The following is a 12,014-nucleotide window of genomic DNA, read 5'->3' as shown; positions in this document are numbered from 1 at the left end:
CCCCCCCCCCCTTAGGGGTTAACCCTTTGCTATGGTTTTCATTTGCGCCCACCCACAACGGGCCGAGCGGGCTGTGAGCAATCATCATCATCGTTGGAGGAGAATCTTAAGAGTGCGAGTGATTTTTTCCTCCCTTTCGCTCCCCGTTCCCATCGCATTCTGCTTAATCTCCCCGCTCCCTGCTTCTTACCTTCCTATTTCCCCCTGCGTGTCGGCGTTTCGGATCGATTGGACCGGCGAGATAAAATGAAATCAAATGAAATGAAATCAACTCAAGCGCGCGCGCGCGCTCTGCTCTACTCGCTGTCCAATCGCCCTGTCCGTCCGGTCGCAGTTGCAAAGGGATTTAGCAAACGGCTAACACTAACACCAACAACAACAAGGTCTTCCCCTTGGTACACCCTGGTTTCCTTGCAGGGCATTTGAGGTCGCGGAATGAGAGGACGGATATGGCTGATCCCGCGGTCCGATCTACGTCGAGACCGCTAGCACGTTTGAGAAATGTGCAGTCTAATCGTTATTTACATGCTTTTCCTCTTGATATCGCTGAAGTGTGGACGCGTGAGCGAGTGCGCCGCTGTCTCACATTTATGCCGCTAAACTGCCGCCAAACAAGCGTTCATCCACCCTCTCTTCCTGTTTCTTTCCCTCTCTCTGTTTTTGCCATCTGCAACTCAATTTTGCGATGGGTTACAAAAATTTTGGGGATAGTGTGTTACGAAAATGTACATGTTGGCATGTATTGAAAATAATATGTAAGAGACCCACGAGATAGACCTGCATTTGGGACCGAAAACAAGTCTCATGTAAGACAAGCTAGATGTAAGTCAATAAATTCGTATGTCCAGTATTAAAAAATGTCACTTTCAATGCCATAAAAAAAATTGACTGAATCAAAACCTATATCTGCGTCACGTACTCAATTGTGATGATTAGAGGTAATACTCAAATAATTGGTATGACCAATACATGCCTGGTGACATTTTAGCAACCAACGCTTGATCAGTCACTTTGTCATTACTTTTTTTTACAGCTCTGCAAAATGTCACTGACATAGTCATGACAAATTCCGAATGAAACAAAATAATGTTAGCATCACGAGCTCTACGGTGATGATCAGAGGTCATCAACTCAAATAGTTGTTGCGACCATCACATTCTTGGTGAATTTGTGCAACCAACTCTTGGTCCATCAATTGGTCGCGACATTTTCTGTTGGTGATCATCACGATAGTCTTTGGGACCACTCACATGGTGCGCATATATCCCATGAAATGACTCATCAACAAAATGAGCATGCTTTCTCGCTCTGTTTGACCCGACAGACCATCAAACCAGACAAAGCGAGAAAGAATGCTTATTTTGTTACCTGGGACCACACGCCAAGTATATCCCAAGAATGTAATTATCACCGACAGAAAATGTCGTTACCAAGTGAGTGATCAAGAGTTAGGTGCTAAAAAAAATCACCAAGTATGTTTGAGGTCCACCAACTGATTAAGTCTCACCTCTGATCATTACAGTTCTGTACGTGAGCTGATTTGAGCTTCGATTCAGTCATGACTGTTGGTGACTGAAACAGTGACATTTGACAGCACTGTTTGTAGCCAGAAAAAGTGATTATGCTTGTGACGGCGTTAAGCTCACCTTGTAAGTCAGAGTATCGCGATTGATTCAAGCATTTGCATGTCGTGTTCGGCATGCCATGACGCACTTTCATTGATAATCAGCAATGAACAACAAGCTACCACGGATATGTTTATTGTTTTCGGTTGTGATTATTTTGCAGCACTGCGTATATCCAATAAATGTCAATACATAGTTATATAACCGAAGTTGAAGAGTCGAAATCGAAGGCATCGTGTACATGAACTGAAGCAATTTTGAATAAAGTATTATCACAAAAGTTGGTTACAATTATTCTACTAAAGTTTGGGTAATTGGAGAATCTGAATGTGTACGTAACGGGTATCAGTGAGAGATTAAAAAAAAATCATAAATATCTCCTAAATAACAACTTTTGACTGTCAAAATCAGAATTGTTCTTTCTAATAATCGTTGTAACCCGAGTGGGTCGTATCTCGAGGGTCTCCTGTAAATCAAAGCGACACACACAAACGATTCTGCTTATGCATTGGGAAGCATTAGACTCCAATTGCTAGATTTTACACTTCTTCTACACCGTTCTGCTTCATTTCAGTACGATTGGGAACGAATCCCAAACCGTACGATCCGGGAAAAAATCAATCAACATATTAGGAAAAATACTAACCCAGCCTTTGCGCAACAGAAAAAAAAACACAATTAGCTTAAAGACCAACCGGGAAATCCCTATGACAAGTGCTGCTCCAAAGGAAGAACAAGAGTAAGAGAAAAAAACCTTTCATCAGTAACACACGCGTTATATACCGAAAGTATAATTTTCAGTGAATAGTTGGAACAAAAAAAAAAACAGAATGAGAGAGGCGGTTTAATAGCTTCCAACTGTTTGCCATGCCGAACCGGGTGTTCTATTTCGATCCCATCCCGAAACAATTCCACTCGAAATCCTCCGTCATGAAGTAAAGGACTCTGGTTGGTTGTTTTCCTCTTCCTCTTTCAGCATTTTTGTGTGTGCAGCACAGAGAAATTCTCTGGTTTTGTATTACTTTTGATTGCGGTGCACCGATTTTATGTGCTTTCGTTTTGCTAGAAGTGCATTTAATTGCACCGCGTTGGTCTCTTTTCTGGATTGGCTGGCTGGCAATTGATCGTTTTCCCAATTATTTATGATGACGAACTGATGGCCGCCGCCGGGTGTTTGTTTTTTTTTTTAAGTCGATTTTCCCACGAACCTTGCAGCAGGACACCGACATACGAGCACGAATACTGCGTCGATGAGTTCTAAATTCTACCGTTTTGTTTCGCTTTTTTAAGATTTTATTACGGTGCTGGGAGAAAGTGAAGCCTGTATGAGAAATGCCTCGGACAAGCACAAAACAAAAAGCTAATCCCCCTGAAGTCCCCCTCTAGCAGGGGGTACCATAAATGGGGATATTGGGCGGGGAGGGAGAAGAATTTAAAATTTAAATACAACATTCCCTGGGTACGCCGCCGTCACCGCCGCCGGGACGTTTAGCGCAAAGGTGCTAAACACACTGTTTGCTGGATCGTTTGATCTTTCTCGCGCGTCTGTGTGTGTGTAAATAGGCAGAGATTGCGAACAAAACGCCAAGCAACTTCATCGAGGTGACTCGCTTCCCAGGAACTTTTAAGAAAGAAGGGCAAACATACAAAAAAAAAAACACACGATGTAATGGTGTAACTCATCCCGCTACAAATTCATAGTAATATTTTAGCTGTTGTTTGGCCTTTTTTCAAATTATAACTTTCAGCGCATAATTTTGGCACATAACACTTGATGCGCATCAGCCGAAATACAATAGCCACGTGCTGTGCAAAACGCAACAATATGGGCGCGCAAAACTGCCTTTCCCAACACGGTACTAAGCGGGAAAAAAACACACACACAATCAAACCCGTGTTCGGTTACCATTGATCATTGCAAACAGGTGCTTTTGGGTGTGTCTATGGCGACCGATAATGGCGCTTCTAGGCGTCGCGTGCCATCGTTTTTTTGCCGTCGTTCATTGTGTGTTATCGGACTGTATCAGTGTTCTAGCTACGTTTTTTTTTTATTTACGAGCGATGCGCGTACGTGCGTACTTTTGGGACCCATAACCAATCACCGCTTTCGATTGAGGATCTGCATGAGTGCTTTTTGCGTATTTGAGAAGGTCGTTCGAGCGATTATGGCGGATAACAGCCGCTGCAATGCATCTCACATAATGGGGTCGGAATCAGGTAAACAGTGTTCGGGAATTTTACGGGGGCTTTCAATAGACGCAGACACACACGCTAATAGAATCAGACGCAGGAGGGCGTTAATAGCTGGTTCTATAAAAATTCCACCACTGCCTAAACGTTGCAGCAAGCTCCAAACGTTTAAACAGGATGCCGGAGGCTGACGGCGTAACACGCGGACCCACACGGGTACAGAAAACCGAAACCGTGGCCTGATAGGCGACCGCATAATAAACGGGATGATAGATGAAAGAAGATGAGAGAAAGAGAGAGTCCAACAACAGCAGAAGGGGCGAAAAAGCGGTAGAATCAATTTACAGACTGACACCAATTGATGCATAAAATTTGAATACCTAACATTTTATGACCCGCTCGCCCCTGTCCCAGACTATCCGCGTTTTGATGTGTGTTGATATCTCCCACAATATGTTGGGTTAGATTCATAATTTTTCGAAGGGGTTTTCTTTTTTGTTGTTGTTGCTGCTGAACGTGTACGTTTCAGTGAGGGATACTTTAGGTCCAATGCTGCGTTTAAAAAACGTCCACTCGCCTTCTCCGCTCCCCGTAGCCACCGCAGACTGCTGTACAACCGTTATCGTGTGTGTATTTTGCCCTGAAAAAGGGGCGCTCCGCTTCCACCTAGTCCACTTATGGCTCTCGTTTGTTTGATTTATGCTTTACGACAGCAGCATCGCATCGAACAATCGTTTTAACACTTCCATTCCCTTACACCCCGTTTCGCATCTCTTGCTATCTTTCTCGCCCTCTTTGGAGAGAGCTTCACGGGTGTACCTTTTTTGCGGCATTTAAATGTTTCGCTCTCTCACTTATTCCTTCTTTATGATTGGAAAGGATTAAAAAAACCTCTGAAGAAGGCTAACCGCAGCTTCCCTGTAGTGTTCGCATACAGTACAGGACAAGCTCATGATCTTGCGGGACAAAAGGGACCAAAGCAAAACAAATAAACAATCGCTTTGGCCCCCAAGAAGTAGACGTTATAGGCAAAACGAGAAGGGATGGGCGAGCGAGGTATCAGTGGCAAATAGAAAGCTTTCGCGAGAGCAAAAAAAGGAATGAAGGAACTGCTAGGCGTGCATTAGCACACGTTTATGGTTTATTAGCACACACAGCATGCGGTAAGCGGGAGTCCTATGCAGGCGTTCATACGAAACCCAGAATCATCCACAGGCTTATTTGAGATGGCGATTGAGCTTTCAATTTGAACCTTAATCCTGCTGCTATGCGAATGCGCAATCTATGATAAGCAATCGTTTGAATCGTTTACACCTACTTTAACTATAATATTTTCGTGTCTAATAATAACTCGTGTCGAGAGTGATATGAATTGCGCATTTTATTTTTGAGCGAAAACGAAACAGTTTTGACACCGATGGCAAATAAGCATATAACGAAAGAATCTTCCGGAAAATCTGGAAGCTCAAAAAATTTCATCGGTTTCAGACCGACCGCCCTGACAGAGCTTGATGTTTATTACAAGCGAAATGCCCTAGGCAGCATTCTGGTAGCCATCAAACGAGACAAACCAACACCACTCTATTCTATAGGTGCTCTGTCATCTGTTCGATGACTAATAGACCTGTCATGATGCACTGCACAACACCTATATTTTCAACTGGAAAAAGATGTATTTTGTCTTAGTTTTAAAGAATATCCAGCTACACGGGGATGATTCAACAAATAATTTTCTAGTGATTTACATTAAAAATTATTTAAAAAAATCATTCAAGTTTAGTTATGACAAATGTAATCAAACGTCCATACAGTGCATAAACATGTATAATGTACACAGGATTTACACTTGCATATTTGTCAATTTAATTAATTGTGAATAAATCAATCAGTTAGAAATCATAATTTATCGAAATAATACACATTTAGCAATACATTTTATGGAGCAAAAAAAAAAAAAGAATCGGAAATGGTCTAAATTTAGTTCTACAAACTCTAGCTTTGAACTTTTAAGTGTTTGACAGCTGATTTGTATTTGAAGTCATTTATTGATAAAATAATACCTACTTTTTTGTCGAAAACCGTTTGTTTACCTTGCGGTGAGAATGATTCAAGCTGTAATAATAATGCAATGGAGCGACATTTGCAGCTCAACAGCAATAATAATCATGTCAGCACATGATTCCTTACAATTCCCTATCTCGCTAAAAGACTTAATTATATGTCTGAACTAAGCAACAACTCGCGGAACTTGCCTATATAATTATCGAAAATGCTGTAACTGTTAGCACCGATAATACGTCACCAGTACGCGCCAAGTATCTTGGCGTCTATCTCAATCAGATGGTAGCAATCGTCTGCTTGGACTGGTCAGGAATATGGAGCGCCAGCTTCGCGATTCTTTGTGCACTACGACGCTCCACTGTAAACGTATCCGATCGCTGTTGGAGTACGCTTGCTTTGTGTGAAGTACGAATCATCTGCTCGAAAATTTGCAGAGTTCAAATAACGGACGACAATCCGCCTTGAGCTTCGTGATCGCAATCGACTTCCTCAACACGCTGACTGAGTTGAACATGCCATGTTGGTATTCAACAAATGGCTCTTAACGGAAGTTTAAAAAGAAAAATAATTAAACAAATTAGATCCAAAATCTTTGAACAAAATTTTCAAAATATATTACCTCAATATATGCGAGACGCAGAAAATTTACAAGGAAAGCTAAGTGGTTCGTAATACTAACAAGGTACTAACAGGGCCTAATGCTAAAAAAACTCGAAGTTTGCGTACTGTATGCTTGTTTTTAGCGGCATTTTAACTAGTGTAATTTATTTAAAATCTATCGTATGTATTTTAAAACTGTCCACATTATCGTTCACGATCCTCCTGAGATTTTGAAATAGGAAATGTTATATTTCTGGGCTCAACAGATTACACAGGCAATTATACGGAAAGTACTGCTTTTCAAACAGGCCCGTCGTGGGTTCAAGCCATATATGAACCGTCTCCCGCCGTTGGAATAGATTTTTTTTATGGAAATTTAAACAAATTTTGGTGTCTGTAACATGATGATCACATATCACTAATATTAGACTTAAGAACATTCACACGGATTACTGTCCATTGAAGGAGAAATAAACAATTAAACAATCAACAACTACAAAAAAGGGTAAGTTTAGTTGAATTTATGGGACTCAGAAGCATATTTCAACTATTGTATACTTTACATATACAATGTATATTTCTATACGTACAGTCTGCATTGTAAAACCAACAACAACTATATTTACAGTGGAACTCCTCATAACGAGTATCCCTTTTCGCATAATGAGCAAATCGCAATGCTATATAAATACCTCCCTTAACGAGTAAAATCTCGCATAACGAGCAATATTACTTGTGTGCGTGATTCAATTTTTGCTGTCGATGTAAAATCAAGTGAATAATTGTAAATATTGAGCATTTATTAAATTTTGATTAACGCTCAGAAAAATGAGATTTTTCGTAATAAGAATTATTTAATATAAAACTATTGCCAGGCGTAGAAGTGTCAAATATTTATGCCAAAGACAAGTGTGTAGTATATGTATACAAATGTTTGTGATGATGATACTCAGATTTAAACAACGCATGATCTATCAATTGCTTGTACTATGAAGACTTTTCAGTTTTTCAGCTGCATATATGCTCTTTCATCTAGTACATTTTAGGTCCTTGAACTAATTAATTCTCTTTTCATGCAAATTACATGGAAAAGATTCTTCCGCATAACGAGTAAGTCACTGGAACTAAATTAATTCGTTATGTGAGGTCACTGTGTTATTTACACAGTTCAAGTAAATCTGTTCAAGTTTAAAAAATATTAGTTGGAATTTTCTTACACAGTTCCGATACTTTACAACCTTTTCGGTCAAATTTAATATTCTACGCTACACTAAGCTCAACGTAGCCCTTCATTATTCGGAGATTTGCGACTTGACGCCTGACAATGACAATACAAATGAGCAAAACATTGTAATTTCAAGAAAAATATTATTTTAATAAATTAATTAAAATTTGGAAACTTTGAGGGAGTAAAAATCAAAACTAATCCAATAAATATGGAACATTTAGATCTACTAAGAAATTTTACCATCAATGAAAAAGTATTAAAGGCAAAAAAAACACACCACACACACAGCCTTGAACTTTTACATCACGGAAGAGCTTAAAACATGAATTTTCCTACTTATTTTGTGCTACGATTTTATTATAGTGTCAATTTACAAAGTGTTAATTTTATAAGCTTTACTACATGCTTTTAGCCTTATTTGATAAGCAAACGTGTGAAATTTTCAACAGCAACATCGCTTTTCAACATTTTTGTTTGAAGTGATACATTTTAAAACATTGTTTCAAACATTTTCTCCAAAAAAAATATTGCACGTCGGCACAAACGTTTTCTTCACATTTTTCTCTGGATGATATAATAAAGGGAAACACCTAAGTTTTAGCGTTTGGCTTGTGGTTTTGTGTGGAGTGTTGTCATAATTTCAGCCACCAACGGTCAAACTTCATAAAAAAGTTAACTTGTTTCGCGAAACCAATGTAAGAGTTCACGAGCAAACGGAATTGAGAGCGCCAATTCAGGGGAATGGTTTGCATTTTTGCATCACAAAAAATGGGCTTGCATCGAATTATCACGAAATGAAACAAAAGAGCAACTGATAAAAACGCAGCGTCAAACGAAGCCTAATTTTGGAATTGAAATTTAATTCAGGTTCAAAGAAAACGGAAGAAATCTCCAATCTGATGGTAAACAAAAATCCTATTTTAAATCGCTTATTATCTACAGCATTCACAGAAATTAATAAATGACACAAACGAATCTGCCCTTTTGGAGGGCACACTCTATTATTAAACTCTAAAACTCTAAAAGTTTACTCTTGATGCTAAAACGTGTGAAAAGCTTTACTTGCCTGATCGGTGCGACCGGTGGCGTCCACTTGTACTCGGTGAACACCTTCTTGACTGCCTGCGTCATCTTTTCCTGGTCCTGCGGGGCCAGCTTGTTGTCGTCCTGTTCGGAATCGCCCAGCTCGGCAGCGCACGCGGCATCATTGCTTTCCTCGCCCGGCTCGTCCCCCGTCGCGGTGCGCTCTTCCTCTTCCCCTTCCATTCCCTCCTCCTCCTCCTCGCCTTCATATACATCGTCCTCGTCCTCCGGGAGTTCCCGGTGGAATAATCGTGGCTGCGGCTGCTGTTGGCGCCGAGCTGCCGACCCCGCGACGGTCAGCGGTGGCGAACGCGAGTCCTGATTGCCGTAGCTTGAGCCGGTTTCGCTCGAGCCTGGGCGGTCAGCCAGTTCGGCCGACAGCTCACCACCGTCGGCGGCTTCCAGCTTGATCTGGGCGTCCGCACCCTTGTCGCTACCGTTCAGCAGCTCTAGCCCGTTCGTACCGGGCGGTTTGTAGAACTCGTAGTTGTTGTTGTTAGTGGTGTTTGAGGTGGTTAATGTAGTGGTTCCTTCCGGTGCGGGGTGCGGTGGCGACTGTAGGAAGCTCACGTTCCGGAGCCGGAAGAGTGGTATCGAGACGGGGAGCGTGCTGGGCATGAGCCGGATCGTCGGTGCGTCCACCAGCAGATGGTGCTGCTGGTCGGGCCCACCACTACTAGGCTGATGGGTGGACATATTGTTGAGCTGCATCGCGGTTTGATAGTAGCTCTGCTGGTTTTTGTGTTTGTTTGTTTGTGTATGTTTTTCTTTTCCTTTTCTGGAAGCTCCACCACACCGAGAAACGGGGGTTTACGCAGCGTTTTCTTTCACACGCGTTGATTTACTGCACGAGATTTTTTTTTCTTTAAAGCGCTAAGAGCAAACTAAATACACCACCTGATGCCGGACAAATCGATCATCCGCTAAACATGCTCACACACATGCCTGGGCGAAAACGAAAAACCCACAACCGTCACTAAAGTGGAACCGTTTGCACAAAACTGAAACAAATTCAAATGAGAACTCAAGCGAACACGCGCGCGCACGTAGTGCCGTTTATCGATCATATAGTCTTTCACTGTCTGCGTTTACTGGCAGCCTGATCGGTCGGGCGAGCGTGTGTACCGCTTTAATAAAGCCGATCACAACTCGAACGGTCTCTTTTCCGCCCGAGCCGCACTGTATGGTTGTTTCGGTTGTTTCGTTGCCTCCACTTTCTCGCTCTGTCGCACGTAGTATCAATGGCGCTACGCTCGCAGCACACAGCCCATCTCGCTTCTCTTCCATCCCGTTCGTGCCAGCGAAACGACCGGCGGTTTGTGCAAACGCTGCTTTGGGTGCGCTGGTGCGCAATGGCACCGGTACCGTTAACTACACTAGCTTTTTGTAGAAAGCACCATGATTGGATGAATCTCCTGCAGCAATTTATTATGGTTTTCTGGTTTGTGCATTGTCGAAAAGATCTTAGTACATGCGGAAGCCATTGTCACATATTTCCTTTTTATATTTTTCAGCTGTGAAGCAAACGTTTTCCCACCGCAGATTTAACGTTTTTTAAGTTTTCGAAACACTTCTAGACATAAAAGCTTCTTCGATGTTTCAAAAAAGCTTCCCCAGCTCTTGATGCAGGATGGAGCGAACACAACAGCGGAACGAACTCTGACACATTCACGAAGCGCAAAGGGAAATAAATCGTTCCCTAACAAGGCACTTTACATCATTCAGACAAGGCTGGCGTCAATTGTGCCATGCTTAGATGGCGAGAGCGAGAAGCGAAGAGAAAAGGAAAGAAGTAAGAGCACTGCCCTGGATAGCGCATGCTGAAGCACTAATAATATTCTGGCCCTGTCTATCTGCCATGATCTTGGGTAAGGTAAGACTTCGGTTTCGGCTTTAAAACAGGCATTACCGCTTACCGCTTAATCGGTGATCGGTAAGTGAACGGGTGAGCAAACGATAAGGCACGTGAATAATACGTCAGAACGTTCGTGTTTAAAGGGACGATGCGTACGTTGCATTGCTTTAGATATCCGCTCAATAAATCCCCCATATGTTTCTTACTGCGCGTCTAGCAGGTAATCTGAGCGGTTTGATTCTGCTCGGCTAACTGTGTGAGAGTAAAAAGGTACACCACACTGTGTCGCATATACAATTTAAATTCCGGCGCACCTCACGCACATCTTCGTACCACAAAGTAAACACTGTTCTGGCTGTACACCAATAAAAGCATCAACCTAAAATACAGGCGTGCCTCAGACACTTGTCTCGATCCAACAGAAGATAGAGAGGGGGAAATTAACAGCAAGCGATGAATGAGTCTGGGGTATTTTTCTGATGGCGTTCATTAAACCGCTGGCGAATGCAGGGAGCAATCGATGCATGTGCGCTTGAGTTCATCGAAAGACTTCAATGCGATGTGAAAAATTCGCTGAAAACATGGGAGACACGCATAGTTTAGTAATTTTCGAAAAATCAGTCACTCTAATATTTCATATTTATATATTTCAATTATTCGTCACCACAGCCATTTAATTGCGATATAAATCATTACGGGATTTTCAAATCATCAACTGACATATTTGACGAGAAATTTCATATTTTCCACTGAAAATAACACAATGTTTTATCTAATTCTCGCTTAACACAACACATCAAACTAAAATTCGCTGTCGGGACGTTGACGTGATCGGACGTGTTTTTTGCGCTCTGTGTTCGTTTGTGACCTTGACGATTAAAGTGTGTGGTGTGTTCTGCTCGCACCAACACATGCGTAAATGAGTAAGTGGCGAACTGTGCCATATCATGCCGGCCCCGCAGTTCGAAAGAAAAGAGTGAAGCGTACGCCGGATTTACTTGCTGAAATGAGAAGAAGAAAACGCGAGGAGGCTCAACCGGAGTCATCGACCCTGGCTTCAAAGAAAAAAGGGGAAATAAAAATCACGCCGGCGACAGTTGGCGACGTAGCTGTTAATGCAGCGATGGATGGTATTGATTAGTGATGGGTAAAGTTGGCAAAAATCCGGAGTCGACTCCGATCCGACTCCGATAAAATCGGAATCGACTCCGGAAGGTAGGTCCGCGCTGCAATATCCGGAGTCGTTCGGAATCGTCCGGAGTCGTCCGGAGTCGTCCGGAGTCGCCCGTAGTCGGAGTCGTCCGGAGTCGTTCGGAGTCGTTCGGAGTCGTTCGGAGTCGTTCGGAGTCGTTCGGAGTCGTCGGAGTCGTTC

At 42.3% G+C, this 12,014-nt stretch overlaps 1 protein-coding gene across 2 annotated transcripts in view; it reads right to left on the bottom strand.

Moving 5' to 3' along the window:
• The window catches only part of LOC120906748, a 38,000-nt gene extending 28,132 nt beyond the window's left edge, over nucleotides 1-9,868 (bottom strand). For both annotated transcript variants that reach the window (XM_040318661.1, XM_040318662.1), the window contains exon 1: nucleotides 8,771-9,868. In XM_040318661.1, coding sequence (XP_040174595.1) covers nucleotides 8,771-9,498 — 728 coding nt within the window. In that variant the 5' untranslated portion in view covers nucleotides 9,499-9,868. The remainder of the gene's footprint in view (nucleotides 1-8,770) is intronic.
• Nucleotides 9,869-12,014: the final 2,146 nt, after the last annotated feature.

This window comes from Anopheles arabiensis, chromosome X (genome assembly GCF_016920715.1).
Source record: "Anopheles arabiensis isolate DONGOLA chromosome X, AaraD3, whole genome shotgun sequence".
NCBI classification, from domain to species: domain Eukaryota; kingdom Metazoa; phylum Arthropoda; class Insecta; order Diptera; family Culicidae; genus Anopheles; species Anopheles arabiensis.
This window is presented reverse-complemented; position numbering and strand designations above follow the sequence as displayed.